The 20777-nt window shown below is 34.9% G+C and overlaps 1 protein-coding gene across 1 annotated transcript in view; it reads left to right on the top strand.

The window, feature by feature from the left end:
• LRP1B (low density lipoprotein receptor-related protein 1B) overlaps positions 1 to 20777 on the top strand; it is a 1318888-nt gene that overhangs the window by 310206 nt on the left and 987905 nt on the right. Inside the window, exon 6 of the mRNA XM_011935709.1 lies at positions 1155 to 1317. Coding sequence (XP_011791099.1) covers positions 1155 to 1317 — 163 coding nt within the window. The remainder of the gene's footprint in view (positions 1 to 1154; positions 1318 to 20777) is intronic.

Genomic DNA, 20777 nt, shown 5'->3' with positions numbered 1-20777 from the left:
TCAGTTTTCCAGTCATAGTAGCCACATGTTAAATTTGGCTAGTGGTTACTTTATTGGACAGCATAAATAGGAATATTTTTATTGTTGACCTAAAAGGAAGAAGCTGAGGCCAAATTAATCTAAGTAGAAAGTTTACTTGGGCCAAGCTTGAGAATTGCAACCCAGTAGTACAGATTCAATTGGCTCTGAATGTATACTCCTATTAGCAGTAGTTACAAGTAGGTTTTTAAAGGGAAAGAAGAGGCCATTTCTAACTTGTTTACTAAGAATTTACATTAAAGTAACATAAGTTACTGATTGGCTATACATCCTTCTTTGTATCACAAGTTCCAGAAACATGAAGATAATGAGTGAGACAGCTAGTCAGAACTGAAATGCCTTTAAACAGCTGCCCCTGGGCTCGGGTGTAGAAGGTATAGCTGAAGTCCCATACTCACATCTCTCTGAGCCTGATTAATTTTGAATACCTCACATATCCCAGACTGCTCTTAGCTATTTTTCTTTTCTCATCATCACTGTAGAAAGTGCTGTTGGGCACCACTCTTCTAGAGAATGAATTAATCAATCCTTGAACAAGCCTTTTTTTACAATTTCTAAGTATGCTATTGAAAGAAACTATCACCCCTCCATTTGCTTTATTTCCAAGTTTTGGATATTTTTTCAAACAAAGGAATCTTACAGATATCCTTTTCTATCTTCTCCACCCTTTCCTTCTTTTAATAAAAGCGAATCAGAAAACAAGGATTTGCCTTACACTCACAAAAGGTATTCATTCCTCACTACTACAGAGTTTAGCTGTGTTTTTGAATCAGTTCTGTTCCTTCCATCGAGTGAACTAATTTGGACAAATATAAAAAGTAAGAGATTGTATTCTAAATACCTATATTTTAAAATGTGGAAACTGTTTATCCTTGTATCAAGGTCATCTTCAGTCTTCAGATAGCAAGAAGAAAGGCACCAAGATGTAGTCATTATTTTACATAATTATTAAGTCACATTTTGGCATAGCAAGAGACTTTGCAGTTTCTTTTCATAAAAAAATGTCTATACTTTTGAAATGTCCTCTATGATGGTTTGGAAACACTTACGTTATTTTTGGATCATGATACTAGGTTGCATCTGTGATTCAATGATCTTGTGTATGTGTTTTTCAGATGTTCAACAAATGGCGATTGACTGGCTCACCCGAAATCTCTATTTTGTGGACCATGTCAGTGACCGGATCTTTGTATGTAATTACAACGGTTCTGTATGTATCACCCTGATTGATCTGGAGCTTCACAATCCTAAAGCAATAGCAGTAGATCCAATAGCAGGGTAAGAAATTCTTTATAGTGTTTGTTCTAAAAAAGTTTGCATTTAAAAAGAAAAGATTGAAGTATGACAAGTGTTGTTGTGGAAAATAAGACTACAGACTTAAACTTTTTAAAAATGTTGATTTTAACAACTGTGTCACAGGAAGCAAAAAAGGCTATAACTCACCAGGCAGAAGCTGGTGAGTTATTAGCACATGAATATTGCAGGTCTAATGTAAGACACAAATAACCTTCCATCTTCCCTTCTGCTTTCCCAAGAATTGCATTGGGGTCATCAGAGAAAAGCCTCAGCATATTTTTATTTTAAAGAGAGGAAACTTTTTAATGCTTAACAAGGAACTTTGTAGTTAGCAAACATCAGGATGCTACTTGAAGGATGTACTGTTGACATACTTATATCCAGCATAATATTTAGGATTTACAAAAGGGGCACGACATATGTTTACCCGGGTACTAGTAAAACATTAAGAATATCTTTGTTCAGATTCTCTTTATGTTCGGTGACTGTTGATATGTAAACCCAAATATTATTACAGTGTTATGAATTCCTCATCAGAATTCATCTTTCCTTTTTTTTAACTTCCCAAATTCTCGAATTACTTTATTGGTTGAATAGAGACCCTCTGACATTCTTTAGCTAATAGGCTCATTAATCTTTTTACCACATTTCATAATTTGTAAAAATATAGTCATAAAATGTTTACATTCCCATATTTGCTCATATGATTAGGAAATCAATACAGGAATTATGCTCTTATTTTACAAACATGGTGGTATTATTAGAGGGCAGGAGCAAAACTCAGTTCTTTTAGCAGTCATCATTGGACAAGGATACTTTCAAATTAACCACATAGTGTACCACTTTATTTGAGGGAGCTGTTATTTTTTTTAAGATGTAAATTGTAGCAAAGATTTGAAAATTGAAATGCTATCCTTGTTATTGTTTTAATCGTCCTCAGGCAGTTCAGGCTGAAATGTCTGATGGAACATATCCTAAACTACCATAAGCCTCCATTCAATAAATAGGAAAATATTTACTGAAGAAACAGCTGTCATCCATATGTGGACTTTTGTCACTCTTTACTTAAAGTCTGATTGAATATTAAGATGCATCATCACAATAGTTCTGATTTTGACAAGAACAGCTTGCACGTAAGAACTTTGCTGGGAAGGCTGTGTAATATAATTCTTGAATGTAGCTCTATTTGTATTTGCAGCAGATGGTTACTTGACTCAATCTGACTGCAGTGATGCTTCAAAAGACATTAGGAAAAGAAGTCGTATTTAAACTGATTTGTTTGGGTTGTTGGATAAGGGTAGTAAGAAAGAATTGGAAATTTACAAATACACTAACAACATTCTTTTGGCATCCTGTTTAGAAATATATTTGCTTGCATGGTTTTCCCTGGATGTGATAACTGAATTTCAAATTAGCCTTTAGACAGTCTTGTCTGTCAAATGTTAAGAGTTGAAACTATAAAGCTGTTGTGTGTTCCCCATTTTTCTACTGCTCTTATCCTTCCCCATTCTTAAAAACAAAGATCCAGAGACCCTTTTCAAATAAAACTGCCAATCTGAAATATATGGGAACACCGTCTCCCTTTCTGAACAACAATATATTTTATGTTCTCAGGTTTCCTATTTCTCCCTGTCATTATATGAAAGAACCATATTTTATCATTTTTGTCAAAGGAATTAAGAGTAGAAAACCCCCACATCGTTTGCTCTTATTCTCTGCTGGATTCCTTTGGGCCTCGTAACTGTTTAAATGTAATTTTGTCATGTATCATTTATCAGAATAGGTTCTTTGGAATTTTTGTTTGAGTTTGTTCTGTCTCTATAGCACAGTTTTTCAATCATGAGTCATAGATATCAGAGAAGGAAAAGCTTGGCTTTTTTTTTATAAATACAGGCCTGATTGGCACAGAACACTTTCAAATATATTCTACCTTTCTCTTAATATCAGAAATTTAGTTAGGATTGATGTGATTCTATCTAAGAACAGAACAGAAGATTTTTTTCTTTAACTTCTACATTTGGGCCTGCTCTAGAATAATTTGAATAGATTTTGGTTAGAAAAACTGCACATGACCTACTAAAGGGGAAATGTTCTGCCCCTACAATTTCTCCTAGGTTCTCCTAATTTTACAGAATGATACGTCTTTGGCTTTGCCTATTATAACTTCTGTTCAAGAAGTGTCAGAATATATTCATAATCTGACCTAACTCCTAGAAACTTAACCTTCATAGGTTTTAAAATGGAGAAAAATTTGCCTTACCCCCAAAAAGGCTACTTGGAGAAAGTACCTGTTACTTAAGCATACTGTTTTTTTGGAGACAGAGTCTCGTTCTATTGCCCAAGCTGGAGTACAGTGGCACATTCTCATCTCACTGCAACCTCTGCCTCCAGGGTTCAAACAATTCTCTTGCCTCAGCCTCCCAAATAGCTGGGATGACAGGTGCCCACCACCATGCCTGGCTAATTTTTGTATTTTTAGTAGAGGTGAGATTTCACCATGTTGGCCAGGCTGGTCTCAAACTCTTGACCTCAAGTGATCCTCCCACCTCGGCCTCCCGAAGTACTGAGATTACAGGTGTGAACCACCGCACCTGGCACTTACGCACATTTGTAACTTCAATTTTCTCAACCTCCTATTCTTTTGTTGCTAAGGACTATTGAAGAAATATAATTTTTTGGTTCTTTTTTGTTTTGTTTTGTTTTTAGTTCTCCGTGGTTTGAATACAGATTACTAACTTTCTCTGAACTCTCATTATGACTTGAACCAAGCTCCAGTCCCAATCTTCCAAGAAGAGATTTTTAAGTCAACCTTGCTTTTAATTCTTTTAGATTTTTAGATGTGGACATTGACTCATTAATTCAGGCTATTTCCCAGAGATGCTTCTAGAAATTTTCTTCTTCCTTTCAAAAATTTTTAGCAACATTTCCTTTCAATAGTTCCTTGGAAAATTTTCCAAAATTATTTCTCTATAGTCATTAGAGTTGGCAGGTAGCAGAGAGATCATATTCCAACCAACATCAAAAACTGCACTTCTGTCAGATGGTGATTAGGTCTCTGCTTCTTTTAACAGTTAAGAACTTGATGCTGGAGTCATTCTCACTGAGATCAAATCCTGGCTCCAGCAGTTACCAGCTGTGTAACTTTGGATATTTCTTCTGCCTTTGTTTTCTTATCATAAAAACGTGCATTATGATAACCCTGCCCTGCAGGGCTATTGAAAGGATTAAATAAGGTCAAATACATAAAGAACTTTAACAGTTTGAGTTGTGGAATATGTGAAGTTTCTTCTTCATTTCGCCACAATGATAATTACTAATATTTTCAACACTTATGATACCATTATGAATAGAATAATGAGACCCATATTCTACCCCATCAAAGATGACCTTTTTCTTTTCAGCTGCAGTCTCTTTCTACTACAAATTCTTCTAAAAATTTCATACAGATTAAATCTATTATGTAATAAAGTGTTGAGAAAAAAAGGAGAGAAAATAAGAAAAAAAAATGAAGCGTAGCCTAGGAACAAATAAAGATAAAGGGTATATAAGGTGTAGGAAGAGAAAAATATGGAGTACCTTTGAGTATGGGTATGTGGGCATGGAGGGGGATCTTTTTTCTTACCCATCACTACACTCTGGCTGAGGCACCTATAATAAAAGATGTATTGATAAGAGAAAAGCATACAAAGGTACTTGTAAATTTGACATGACATAGGAGCTATTAGAAATGAACATCTGAAGTAATGGAAAACCCTGTGTTTGTGTGTGTGTTTCATGGAACATTTGATGAAATGGATAACTGTGGAGAAGTGGAATTCAAAAAAGGGGGTATAATCTAATGATAATCAACTGGGGGAGACTTAGTGAGGGCTGTGTTTCCAGTTTCTTCTCAGTGTCCCCATGTTTTCAGAGACATGAAAGCTCCTTTCCTCCGGGTATAGAGTGGGCTCCTCTCACAAGAGGTTCTTATGACCTACTTCAGAGAAAGGTCAGATAATTTGTTGATGGCCTGCATCAGGGGAGAAGGGACATCTCTGCTTCTGCTGTTTCCTCAACTGCCAAGGTGCGAGATTTGGGGTTAGCATGTCCTTTGAGGACACCATCACAGAAGATGTAACAGAGGAACAACCTTATTCTAGCAATTGATGTTAAGCAAGATGTATTTGGATTATTTTCAAGGTCTTTCAAAAGATAAGAGTAAAGAATAAAATTCTATTGTAGTTATTTTTGTCTGTGGAATTGCATTTTTGAGCATGACACTGCTTCAATATTAAACCATTTAGTACTGGGGTCTATTGAGGATTGTAACTGAAGTCAGGGGTGGAGCTGATCTACAATTTTGTTCCTAAGCTGTGGCCCTCAGCTCTCTACTAAAGTAAAATCACCACCCTAGACTTGGAACAGAGTGCAACTCACTATGAGTGTGAACTTGTCGCTAAAGTATTCTACAAGAGATAATTAAGTCGAGGTGTGATAATTATTAGAATATTAGAGCAAAAGCAAATAGATATTTTAGTAATGGTACCAAAGTTGGAGTTAAAATTTTGAGAAAATATGTTTTGGGAGACTTGGAGTATCATTAATAACACCCAAGTTCAAAGGAATTATGTGAGGTGGCTAAACTGAGGGAGGGGGAAGATCTCCTTTGTTAAGTAACATAACAGAAATTAAATATTTCCCAAGGACAATGTATACCCTTTTTCTATGTAGGATAAATATTTCGACTGACAGAGTGAATAGCAGAGTGATCTGTAGGATTTATTTGTGAACCCATCACCTCATGTCAATAATAAGGGAGAAGTGTGTTGTCTTTGTTCTATACAAGAGCAGGACATCTGCCAGGAGACGGGAGAGTGAAGCTCATCTCAGAAGTTAAATTCACACAAGAATGATTGACAGTATTGAATAGTTTAAAAAACCCTTTCCCATCACTCACTTGGATCCTTATTGAAGCTAATAATGACTGAGAAATTAAAGACTGAATTAAAGTTAACAGCTATCAGGGAGTAGGACTAACTAATGAAATTCTAATCTGGATTGTTACGTGAAGTTGGGAAGATAGCAAATGAAGTGGGTTTACCTACACATGTAAGAGGTTTTGTAACAAGGTCTTTGGGGTAGTTGGCAAGTTTTCTATTTCTGTTAGGTGGCGCTCCCTGGCCAGGCACAGGTTCCAAGCTGAAACTGTCACTAACTAATGCACTTGCAGTAGGAAATAAGTGAAAATGTTACAGACATTTGGCTATTAAATGCCTCAGACTATGTTTGGACAAATTAAACACAGAGATAGCTTCCCCACCCCCAAACACTATGTATCACTTCGAGGACCGAGATGGTCCTGAAGCTGTAATGGGTTTTGAACATCACAAAACGTTTAAACATATGGCCCGTTGTACTTTTTTCTCCCCATAAATATATCCATCTTGGAAGGTAGTGTCCTCACCTGTGATTCATGACTGCCTTAAACTTTTAAAATTCTTATTTACATTTTGACAGGTTGCAAATTGTGAGTCCTAGCTTTTTAAGGGTAAACAGCCCCCTACACATACCTACAAGCAACTCCCCCCGTAACAAAAGTTGATTTCCTAACTTCTTAACTACTTAACCAGCTGTGACTTAGCTATCCACAATCAGATGCACATCCCCATTGTTCCAGGAAAGATCTGTTTCTATAAACTTAGTTTCCCTCCAAATTTTCTTGTGTATTTCTTTTCTTTAGGAGGAAAATCAGAGAAAAATGAAGACATTCCAATAGCTCCAATAATAATTCTCCTGAGTTATGTATTGAAATGTTGCAGCTTCTCTCTCAGATATCTGTGACTTAAAGTTTCTTTGGAAAAAAAAAAAGAGCTAATAAACAAAATGAATTGGTAAAAGTATATTTTGGGTTATTAGTATATATTTGAAACACCCTAGGTTCTCACACAGAAGCAGTACTCAGGTTAGCTGACCTCAGCATTCACCCGTAAGATGGGAATGATCAAGGGGTTATTTGCCCACTTCTCCTTTTAATCAATGGGTATTAATGCAACATAAGGACAACATCCCTAGGCTTATAAATTTGTATTAATTATTCTAAAATCTACCAATGCTTTTTTATCTATCGCCCACAGATTCAGTGGGTGGTATTATATAACATTTTGTTTCTTTCATCTGTCTAGATCCTATTAAATATCTAAATATTTTTATGTATCCCAATTCCTTATTTGACTCTCCTATCTTTTTTTTGGATGAGTAACATTTCCGGTGGTAGTTAAGTTCATGAATTAGCTATGCAACAGCTATCTGCCTCTCTCAGACCAATTTACTAAGAGCTCCAAGAAAGTAATCCCTTATCATTTCCCAAATTCAAGTTCCTTTCAGGATTTGCTGATGTGAATAGGCAAGACCACATGGGTGTGAAAGTATGTGTTTCCTGGTCTGCACTAATTTGGACTGAACTTAGTGATTCAAAGGCTCATTCAAAGGTGTAAATTCATGTTAGCTGTTTTATATATGACTAAAATTATTCTCATCAATTACTTTTTTTGTTAAGCCTCAACCTCTTTCCAAATTCTTCTCTAGACCTTTCTTCAAGTGGCAGTTCATGCCTAGTATTACCATTGGTTACTGTCTCTTTCAGTTATAAATTATATTTCTATTAAAATGTGCTTAGCCTGGGAATACAGCAGGGGAACTTGGAGTGGTTTATGTGCAGTGAATCCTTTAGTGGAAATGGAAGGCAAATCAATTTGACTCTCACTGTGCTCTTTGACTCATATTATTCATAAAGTCAACACAATGCAAAAACATTCCACATTTCTACTTTCTCCCTTTGCCATTTTTTTGTTTCTTTCTTTTTTACTCTATAACTTTTCAAAGTCTGTTAAACCTCTCTCTCAATTACTGAGCACACAGCTCCATTTCTAGTATTCAATGCCTTTCCCATCTTCTAGTCACTACCTAAAAGGATTTCTTCTCTGAATTCCCACTGTTTAACGCTGTCCACTTGAATAGGTAAAGGAATAGAAGAAAAACCACATGTTGCCTAAACGATGAGAGAATTTATCACTTTACTTAAAAATCTACATTGAGGACAGTCCCAGGGTTGGTTACTTTAGTAGATTAACAGTATCATTAAGGACCTGGGTTCCTGTTTTTTTCTACTTCTTTGCTCTGTAATGTGATCTTTAGTGTATTCTTTTCAGGCTAATTCCTCTATGGTAATAAGATATCTATTGAAGTTCCAGGGATCCTGTGTGGAAACATGATATTCAGTTGAAAAACACTACTGTTTCTTCCTTAAGTGTACAAGAGCTCCCAAATCAGACATTCTCTCATGTCTTCTTGGTCAGAAACTGGAGTACATGCCCACCTAAACAAGACAACCACATAGAATTAGACAATTTTTACCATTAACAAATGAAAAGCAGAGGGACGTGAGCATGAAGTTGGGACCAGGCTAATGTAAAGAAAGAAAAATCATATTATGGAGTAACAGCATCCATTGCCACCACTGTCCTATGGCCATCTTTTGTCATCTGCTGCTCTTTATCTTTTCTTTGTTCTTCCCAGGCAGTGAAGGATCTCGTTTCACTTAGATAAGCCTGTTCAAAATGTGAACAAATATTATTTGTTCCAAATCTCATTTCCTCTTCTAAGAGATCTCCTCCATTTCCTTTTAGCCAAGGTTGTTTAAACTTCTTCTGAGGAATATTTTTCTAATCTCTTTTCAAGACAAATGATAGGGTTTTTGTTTTGTTTTGTAACATTTTATAAAATACCGATAAGAGGCTGGGGTGGGAACGTTCTGGATAACACATGCATAACCCTGTTTTTATTTTTAAAGACAGAGTTTAGGAAACTGATAGCAGGTTTTATTCTGTCATATTCTCCAGCACTTTTGGAAGCTATATGAACATTTCCAAACCACTTGGGTAATATTCAGTAAGTTATTGTTTCACTTATAAAATGAGTCTCACGTGGCCTGAAAGCTTTCTTACTCTCTGCCAGAGAATAGCTTACATATTTGAAGTGTCTGTGCCAATAGCATAAAAGAATAATTTTATATTTTCAAGTAGTTTACAATTATTTCTAGTTGTTTTTTATATGGAGTTCTATGAAAACAAGAAACAGATATGAGCCGGTAGTACTGTTTTTGAAAGGACTGTACATGGACAATATTCTTGTATCACTCAGGTGCGACCAGTGCATCAAGGGTAAATAACATGAACTCTTAGAGTTATGCAAGAAATATTAAATATTATAATGAGAAGATATGGTTATTCTAGTTTACAAAGAGCCCCAAACTTTCCAAACAACAAACAAAATACTAAGTAGTGATTTCTTTGAAATTCTGAGTTAAATAATGGATCAGGCACAAAATGTTATTTTCAAAAATTGAAAGAATCTTGATTTGTAAACACCACAAAGAACAAAAATTAAAAACAATAAAATAAATACTTGACACCATTCTGCTTATACATTACCACTCTTTAATATATAACATAAATTTGAGTTTTTACTGTAAGCTATATAATTACATTCAGCTAAAAAAGAGGAAAAAAACAACATTCAGCTTTTTTGTTGTTAAGATTTGTTCTGCTTGACTGCTGAGCCTTGCAGGATATTGAACCAAAATTTATATTTTTCCCTTGAGCCAGACTCTTAGTGGTTTGACTTGCAAGAAATTGGCTTGACTTTAGGGTTAAGGGGATGTTTTTTGATGTAAGTTGGTTTCTTCTCCAGATGGTGGTGGTGGTTGTGGTGGTGCTGGAGGTTGTTTTTGTCATAGAAAAGGAAAAGGCAAATGTTAAAGGTATTTGGTCTTCTTTTGATTTTAGCGATAGAATTGGCTTTCTAAGAATGGAGGTAAAAATTGTGCAGAGGTAAACCCGTGAACTACAGATAAAATGTACCCCAGTGGAATGTCAAAATAATGCAATGGCTTTTGGTAAAAACAAAACTAACTATTTTGCCATTGCCACTGATTTTCATAATGATTGAATACAGTCATGGTAACGTCATCCACAACCAAACTATTTAGGAAATCTTTGTGCTTCCTAAATCTGGTTTAGTGAGACATAAAATGAGATTTAAAAGAAACATACGAAGAAAATATTGCTGCCTTCTGAAAGTTTTCAAGCTAGTTCCCCAAATGGAATGTAGCATTGGGAATCTAAATTTCAACACATACCTAAATAATTAATCTTGTAAATTCAATCTGAGACCTGTCTAAAGTATTTGGAACTCTACAATGATCAAAAAGCCTCCAAATCGATAAGGTTTCTGATTCATTTTCTGCAAACAAAATTTTTTTCTGTTTTATTTAAGTAATTTAATTGGATAAAAATTTCAATGTATTCACATAAATTTATTAATTAAATTGACTGCATAAAACAATTATAATTTATACAGTGTACACACTAAGCTTTGTATTACTATCAATAGAACAATCTTATAACAACAGTATTTAGTAGGCTAATGATAGTTGCTTTTATAAAGTCTAGATTTTTCACTTAATACAATTAAATTATATTTAACATTCATACATGAGTCCAGCAAGAGTGTTATAGGTTGATGGGAAGTTTTTCTCTTGTCCATCAAGGAGTTATTCAAGAATCAAGGTTCCTTTCATTTTATAGCTGTAGAATCTCACAGGGCCTTGGAATACTCTGCTCCCAACTAGCAGGAGAAAAATACTGAAGATATATTTACACAACTGGATGCAAGTCAATGAAGAAAATTTGTCATCTGGTTAGGCAGTTCCTTGCCCATGACAGCATCACACTATGGAAGTGAAAGGATGCATTTCCAAGGAACACTTGTTCATTTCTGCAAAACCTTCTCTCCTGCCTACCAAATATCTAAACGTATCTTTTCCCCATAGATAGAATATACTACATTTAGGTCAAAATACAGGAACTCCAGCTGACTTGCAGTCCTCTCCATCATGTCCTTGTATAGTTCCTTTTGTACAGCAACCTAAGGACCAAAGGGCTCAGAGATATCTACATCCACTGTCCTATCTGTATAAAATATCAAAAGACTCTTGTTTAGAAAATGGAAGACTAGGAAACACTTAGTGGCCGTTGGTCCAGAGCCAGGTGATGAAGGTGAAGACCTCCTGCTCTGACGGTTGAGAAGTCACTTGTTAGCCTTATTCTTTTCTCTGTAAGGTTCCCCATTGTCCTTTGTTCTCTTTAAGCTATGCTTCCAATAGGACGTTCTTTCTAATCTCTTGTGATCCACACTACACCTGAAGTTGGCAATGGAGAGAATATCTTCCCCCCTGGGGTTCTGTATTTTATAAACTTTTTATTGCCTTTTCCAGTTTTAAGATATGAAGAGACAAAGATTCTGTAAGCTACACTCCTGGTTTTTGAAGTTACACATTTGTTTGCAAATTAGTAGAATTTTGATTTGTTTCCCATTAGTTCTACAAACCAATAACGGTATTTAAAGTTATATTCTAGAAATAATGATCAAGCTCAATTTGTTTCTTTGCACTTCACCCCTTTGGCTTTCTCTTTCAACTTATTTATAGGTGGTTGCTTTGAGGTCATCTAAAATAATGTTTCAGAGTAAAACAAATAATTTTTGTCTGAAGGCTCACTCTATTTAATTGAGAAGTCCTAATTTAACTTTAGTTGCTTAAAGCATTTTCAGTATTTTCTCTTACTGTTCAGGTATTAGAAGCATTAGAATGTAGAAGTTTCTAATATTAGGAGTATTAGAAAAGTCTGAACCTGGGAGCCCCCAGTTTGGACTTGTTCTGTTCACTTTCAGTTTTTGCTTTATCCAGCTAATTCTTCTCTACACTCATTTCTTTTGTAATATCTTGCCCAAGTAATCACATAGTAACTAATGCAACTATTAATATTGTGCTTTTAAACTCATTTATTTAAATCTACAGGCTCAGTACACTTTTCTTTTTCCTGCCAAGGTATAGCAAATGATATTATTTAACCAAAGATTTTTTAAACCAAATATTTTAATGTTGGTGAATATTTCCATTTTCCATTTATAGTTACCCAACTGCTTGCCACCTTACCATTAATGGAATGTTAGATGGTTTAGGTTTTTATTAAAGCAGTATTGTACTTGTGGTAGCAACTACAGTATTAGTTTGGTAACACTAGCTTCTAGAAATTTCAGCGGATTGACATATTTATTTATTTTTCTACCTCAAATTAGAGCCCAATGCACATACTCCTCATTATCAGCCAGTTTTTCTCCAGGTAGATGGAGGCTCCTTCCTTCTTGTGACTCCTATGTCTTTTGTTTAAGAATTATCTGATTTTGAGCAGAGGTAAAAAAGAGATGCCTGATTAAAATAATAATAATAATAATTCAGCTCAGTGGTGCCATACATCAGTTCTGCTACATTTCAGTACTTATATCTAGTCACTGGGTCCTATATCGAGCCAAGAGACTAGACAATATGGCAATATGGTCTTTATCTTTCAGATAGTCAACCAATACACATTTTGGAAAAGGCAGAAGGAGGACATTAGTTTCTGATTGACAGATGTTTGTCTCCTGTAACTGTAACCACTATGTAATTTTATTTCTTTTTTTTTTTTTTTTTGGTAATAAACGAAGAACAGGTTAGCATCTCAAAGCCTCTATTTTAAAAGACATCTCAAATTGGGTGGGGTCATCTTTTTCAAAATCTTCTTTATAGTCAAAATTCTGTTTTATTTTACCTAGAATGAGTCATTATTAGATTCATTTTTTTTCTCTGAGATACTTAGGAAACCAAGTCATCTATTAAAATTTTGTTTTGAAAACATAATCAAAGAAACAAGTTGTATTAATCTGTTCTCACACTGCTAAAAAGAACTACTTGAGACTGGGTTATTTCTGAAGAAAAGAGGTTTAATTGACTCACAGTTCTGAAGGCTTAATGGGAAGCTTGGCTGGCAGGCCTCAGGAAACTTACAATCATGACAGAAGGCACAGGGGAAGGTCATCATGTGACCTTCTTCGCATGGTGGCAAGAGAGAAAGAGAACAAGGGGGGAGATGCCACACACTTTTAACCATTAGATCCCATGAGAACTTACTATCATGAGAACAGCAAGGGGGAAATCTTCCCTCGTGATCCAGTTACCTCTCACCAGAACCCTCCCGTGCAACATGGGGATTACAGTGTGACATGAGATTTGGGTGGGGACACAGCCAAACCACCTCATTGTGCCACTAGCTTTTGTTGTGGAGGGAAATGATGGATATCTTAACATAGTCAAGTTTATGTTAGGGAAAATAATTGGAAAAAGCAAAACTGAGATGGTTTATGTGAGAATGGAAGAGGGATGTATGGAATTAATATCATGAAAATATTTGCTGTGGGATGTGCACTACTTGAGAACAAAATTGTATTCTTCCTAATGGATATTTTGGGGCTTTTCATCAAAGCTCTGCAAATACTAGATAAGAATGGTAATGGCAGTGATGATGATGATGACAAAGAGGGCAGTGACAAATACATCAATAATATCAGTGAAGGTGATGCTTACCTCAACAAAGCAGTAATTGAAACTATGGATATAAAGTGTGTGTGTATGTGTGTGTGTGTGTGTGTGTGTGTTTTAAAGCATGCTAAATTTAAAGAGAAATCTCTAGTTTATTCCAGAAGGAATGATACTTTAGGAATCATTAGTTGCATCCCAATAAATGAGACGTAGGTTTGGATAATTGAAAATAAGGGAAATTCTAGTTAGAAAATAGAACTACTGAATGAAAGGTCTGCCTTCGTTAGATCCTCTTACTTTTTGGATCGATATATGTTTCTGTTATTCAAAGGTAAGTACTCACATAGTATAAGCAGATATAATAAATTTCAGGTTGCTTAGTAGAGAAAATCTATTTTAAGTCATTACTGGTTTTATAATGTCCATTTTTCCATAGACATATATATATATATCAGATTCTATTTATCAGCCAGTTTAATATTGTATGATTTCAGGAAAGATTTTGTGTATTTTATTAAAATTAATTACATTAAGATAAAAATAGTGAATAAGTTGTTGATAGTGAATATCAACAGCTCATAAAACTTGTTTGGTAATCTATGGGATTAAAGGCTAAAGTATGATTTTGATTAAAACCAAATTCTCTTTTTTTCCCAAATGATATAAGAATATTCATTTTAGCCAGTAAGATTATGAGTAAATGTAAAGGATCACAGTTCCTTGCCTCAGATACCTGTAATTAATAGCATTTTTCATAACATATCTGAGCTGCAGCATTTTCTGGAAAGTGGTCTTATTAAAGGTTTAAAATGGGAAGAACATTGCATTACATCTTTGTCATAAGCAATATTCTGAGGGTTCATGTTGTAGAAGTATACACAGGCCAGCTGAGACCACGTTATAATGCAATGCTTCATGGAGCATCCTGCCCTGCCTCCTGTCCTGGATGAATTGATGGTGAATACTTTCCATGAAGTGCATAGAAAGCTCATCTGTGCTATGTGAACTATTTCATGATAAAGGCTATTTCATTGAGTATCTTCTCATATATGATATCGAGTACCCTAGAACATCTTTTCACCTTGCCATCATTTATCTAAACACTAAGTGTTTTGTGTTTGGAGAAGTGGAGTCAACGAACTAGTTTTGCATTACCTATCTTTTTTTCTTTTCACTTTGTGCTGCATCAGAATGTGAATTTAGAGTTCTGATTGGGACAATTTTCTTTAAGGGACAGCCAGAGAGAAAGCAGGAGATTAATCTGAAGAGCAATGTTGCTGACTGTTTATTTTAGACCAGTCATTGTCCAGAGCATTTCTTCCATATTGATCCCTGCAATCTTCACAGCGTTTCTTGTGAGGTATGGCGTAGTATCATTCCCTTTTAAAGATTAGGCTTGGAGAGGTGTAATTACCTATCCACAGTAAAAGAGCTAGTAAATATTTCAATCAGGATTCAGACTCAAGCTATGTTACTCCACAGCCTACGCCCTTACGCTGCTATACTATAGCCACAGTGAGTCGGCTTGAAGCTGGGAGGTTTTGTGATGAAGGGCTGGAGGTTTTGTGGTATTTCAGCATTCATCCAGAAGACTGCGTATCAGCCTGTGGTAAATGGCACTTGAGAATATGCAAAGTGAGAATTTCATACCTTAGTATGGGACAACTCTAAGTTTGTATCGACTCCGTGAAGATGAATAAAAATGGCACATAGAATTTGGTGCTGAAAATTTAAAGGAAGAAAATATATGACATTTTGGGACAGTAAAAACTACAGAGAAAAATTAACGGTTACCAGAGAATTGAAGTGGGCAAGGGGGAAGTGATGAATAGGTGGAGTACTGAGAAATTTTAGGGCACTGAAACTATTCTCAGTGATACTGCAATGATGTGTGCATGTCCTATGCGCTTACCAAAACCCGTAGAACTATACAACACAAAGAGTGAAACAATGTAATCTATGGGCTTCAGTTAATAATAATGCATCAACATTGGTTCAATAATTGTAACAAGTGTTAACACACTAAGGCAAGATGTTAATGATAGGAGAAACTGCCAGTGAGGAAGACAGGAGGTACATGACAATTCCCTATATCATCTACTCAATTTCCCAATAGGTTTTTAGTTTTAGGTTTACTCAATAAACCTAAAACTGCTGTAAAAAATAAAGCCTATTAGTTTTTTTTGTTTTGTTTTGTTTTGTTTTGTTTTTTAAGAAAATGAAAAAAATAAACCATATGAGTGAGCACATGACTGTAATTGTGGATCAATCAGGAAACAGATGACTAATTTCAGAATAAAAATATCTTTTCTGCTTTAGTATTGACATCCAGAAATTCCACATTGTCACTCAGTTAAAATCCAATTCCACAAATACGTTTATTCTGTGCTGTGTAATCATTGAGCTATGAATTCTAGGTGAGCCTGTTTCTTTCTTGCCTCAGCCACTCCCTAAATAGAAAATGCAACACCTTTAGAAAGTAACCTTAACTCTTTAAGGCCACAGGGGTATAATTCAGGAGTGTTTGAGTGGTTTCCCTGAATGCATCACTTAAAAGGACAGAAGAAGTCTCCCCATGCATTTCTTACCGTTGTTGTAATGAAGGGACTGTATTTTCCCATGCCTAGTCAGCCCTTGTTAATAAACTGGCATTTGAGAGGCATATTTACTCTCAATTTAAAATACAAAACAACTTCTAATGGCTAAGTAAAAGGAAGTAGGTAAATATTGCTATTTCTTTCAGAGTGAAAAGTAGATTTATTTGCCTGCACATTTTCTCACTACTGAAGTCACGGTGTGAGAAGGAAATAGTTTTAGAAATTAAGTACCAATGGACCCATAATCATGCTTTCTCCATACAGCTAAAGCTCAATGTGAGACCTTGCTGACAACAAGACTAGAATGAGAGAAATCAAACAACAAGGGGATTATTAGAGAAATTAGAGCCATGAGAGAGTCATGTTTTATCCAAAAGTAAGGACTAGCTGGCTCTCCTGTATGACAGAAAATGCTTCTTCAGTTTTCATTTCTAGGACTGGTGGCTTGGTTGCCCCAAAAAGGGCAGGTTTCTCTTAAAAAGTAATTTATGTGAATTTGCTATCATATCTATCATTTCCTGTTATTTCAGGATCATTGGGTTAACTTAGTCCTCATACCTTTTTATAAGAACACAGGAGATTTTCAAAATCACAATTTTGGAAGAGAAGATCTAACCCCACACCGTGAAATCACATTGCTGTATACAATTTGACAGCTATGAGAGGATGTGGGCGTATTTACAAACTGTATATTGGTACTTTATAATTAAGAATTTGCATAATTGATAACAAAATCCTCATGAATATGCTATCAATAACATTGTGAGCTAAAGTAGCTACAGATATTCTATTCTTTTGTGTGTGCAGGTGTGTGTGTGTGTGTGTGTGTGTGTGAAGGTTGGGGAGGTGCAGGGGAAAGAGCCGTATCTTTTTCTGTGTCCACCTATTCTCAAATCTTGTCTCCATTTCTAAGTTTAAATCTTACTGACATTGGGCTGGTTGCTTCCAGTTGTCCATTTTGATACATTAAGTGATGAAGTCTCAAACTTTTGTTTTAACAAAGGACAGATTTTCTTCCCTACCACACAGGAATTTTAATTATGTCACCATTGCCCTCGTAATTCTGTTCCTCATATTACTGTATAGTGCAAGTCAGGATCAATGATAGTGTAATTCTCCTCACTTCAATTACTTGTACCTATCATGGAAAACTTTTTGATATAAGTCATTGGTGGAATTTTGAGACACCTCCAGTAATTTTACATGAGGGTTATGGATAACATAAAATTTCAAGACTTATTGCTAATTGGAAGAAGTTTTTTTCGTATTCTTTACTTACATATGTCCTATCTCGCCACTGTCTTCTTTTTTTTTTTTGAAACAGAGTCTCACTCTGTTGCCCAGGCTGGAGTGCAATCGCAAGAACTCAACTCACTGCAACCTTCACCTCCCAGGTTCAAGTGATTCTCCTACCTCAGCCTCCCGAGTAGCTAGGACTATAGGCACCCATCACCACACCCAGCTAATTTTTGCATTTTTGGTAGAGACAGGGTTTCACCATGTTGATCAGGTTGGTCTCAAACTCCTGACCTCAGGTGATGCATCCACCTTGGCTTCCCAAAATGCTGGGATTACAGGCATGAGCCACTGTGCCCGGCCAGTCACATGTCTTCTAACCAACTTAGCTCTTAGAAATAAGTGTTTATGGCAAAAAATACCCTTGAGCACCACATTTGTACTTACTACTTGCATTTACTCCAGCTATTGTGCTCTTTTTATAAGCTCTTTGCTTGTATTATTTATCTAATCTTCACAAAAGCCTATAAGATGGTATTTATTGTACCCATTTTACAAAACAGGAGACTGAGGTGGGGAAAAATAAAGTACTTGCTACATGTCACACATTTCATCAAGTAAATGAGGTCAGGATTTGAACCCAGAAAACCTCTCTCTAGTGTTTCTGATTAGAATTATAGATTTCTGGAAATGAGCAATTTAATTAAAATAAAAATATACAAATGTAAGTTGCTATTTTTGAGCAAAACATCCTTGAAATTATTATTACTGTTAGTTATTGTAATTATTTTTCTTTCATGGTCTTTTCTCTTTTGACAGACTGGATTACAAAATGTTCTAAGTTTGTGGTTCAGGATTTTAAATTTCAGTAGTGACTGAGTGTGATTATTTAATAGTTTACTGTCTTGCACAGTGTACTTCACTGTTGTAAGTAACAGACTCATTTTCTCCCAAAACCTAGTTATAATAGACACCATGGCTTCACTTTCCAGCAGATGGAGAACAATCTTGTTTTAATGCATGTCATTTACAATAGATACAGGCTGTCAGATAACTTCTGGTAAAATAGGATGCTGAATCAGACATTTATTTTTAGTGGCAATTGCTGAAACATAGACTAGCCCACTCAGATGAAAATATGCTATATCACTTGACTTTATAGATAAAATGTACTGAAATATTCTTTGTCATTTTCCATTTGAGATTTCTGTTTTTGTTTTCTTAATATACCCTGATTCCCATTGCTTCTCTTTTAGCAACTTATTTGTTATCTGAAAACTATTATACTTTCCATTTTAATAGGTACATCTTCTTTTTATTTCTATTAGTTGAGAATCATCTAGTACAGCGTAGTTGTGTCAAAGTTATAAGCATGTACTGCAAGTCCAGCAGACCTAGATTTGAATCCCAGCATAGCTACTTATTGAGTAAATAGTAAATATATATTAATCACTGAAAACCACAGTTTTCTCACTTCCTAATAGTTTCATCAATGGTTACTGTAAAAAATCAAATGAATTAAAGCTTCTAAAATGATTATAATTGTATTATAAGTACTATTAATTTTAGTTCTCTAATATGAGACAATGAATAAACTATGACGGAAATTTCTGACATAGACTTTTTAAAAGTAAAGATGAATTAACACCTAGATGATTATATCATATATATTATAATCACCTGTAAATCACCTTTATGATATATATATATATATATATATCCCTTATATGATTATATATTGGTCACATATAGCTAGTACCTGTCAGGTTAGTTGATGACTATCTTATATTAATTAATAAGTACTTTAATACCACTCCCAGAAAGAAAGAAGAAATGAAGAACTTGTTATTTATTATGTGTAATTATTGAATGTCTTCTCAATTCCTCTTTGAGTTAATCTGTGTAGACACGATTACTGGAAAATATAATGGGAACTATATTCGCATAAAATTAAAAATGTTGATTGCCACTTCAGCCACACATATACTAAAATTGGAATGATGCAAAGAAGATTCCTCTGGCTCCTGCATAAGGATGATATTTGTGAAGCATTCCATACATTAAATATTTTTTAATTGCATTTTATGTGTATTTGAGCATGCAATCATAAAGCAAGTGTGGTAAAGAGTGGTAAAATGATAACAAATGAGGATTTTGAATGAGAGGTTTATGGGAGCTTTTTGTAATATTGTAACTTGTATTTAAGACTGTAATTATTTAAAAGTTTAAAAGTTAATCAACTGTTAGAAAATAAAAAGTAAAAAAGAAGCAGCAACCAGTTTTCTAAATTAACGTGTTTCAACTAGATTTCAGTGTGTACCTACAGAATTAGTGTTTCTGAAGTGTAGAAGTTTCATATTGTATGAATATTATGTTATAATATTTGGATTTGCTAATATTCTGCACTGTTAGAAAAAATGTATTTCAGAAAAACAAAACATTTTTCTAAAATTGTTTTCCAGTTGTTAAAAGAGTTTGAGACATCTTATATAAATTATTAAATGAATGCTATTTATCCTTTACTCTGATGCAACCAGTAAATATTTTCATACATGAATACAGCTGCATATACAAATGATGACAGTGTTCTGTGAATATAACAATATGTTATTGTCAAGTATGACAGAGTGGGGAAGGGGAAGTGGGGATGGTTAATGGGTATAAAAATATAGTTTAATGGAATGCATAGTATCTAGTATTTGATAGCACACCAGGGTGATTACAGTCAACAGTGACTTATTGTACATTTTAAAATAGCTAAAAGTATAAATGGAATGTTTGTTACATAAACAAATGATAAATGCTTGAAGTGATGGATACCCCATTTACCCTGATATGATTGTTATGCATTATATGCCTGTATCAAAATATCTCATGTACCCCATTAGTTATATATGCCTATTATGTTCCTGTAAATATTAAAATGTAAAAAAAAAAAAGAGTGACAGACCAGATGTTAGTAAGAAAAAGCCTCACTGAGAAGATGACATTTAAGATGTTATCTAAAGGAAAAAGACAGTAAAACGACGGGAAGGAAAGTGAGAATGTAGATAAGGAGCAGGAGAAGCTTGGAGAGGGGCCAAGTCTGTCACCTTAAGGAAAGAGAGGGCATATCTGAGAAGCTGGAAGAATATTGGTATCGTTGGGTTAAACAG

Source organism: Colobus angolensis, unplaced genomic scaffold (genome assembly GCF_000951035.1).
Source record: "Colobus angolensis palliatus isolate OR3802 unplaced genomic scaffold, Cang.pa_1.0 Scaffold147, whole genome shotgun sequence".
Classification (NCBI taxonomy): Eukaryota; Metazoa; Chordata; class Mammalia; order Primates; family Cercopithecidae; genus Colobus; species Colobus angolensis.
The sequence above is the reverse complement of the archived record's forward strand: the minus strand, read 5'-3'. Positions and strand labels throughout refer to the sequence as shown.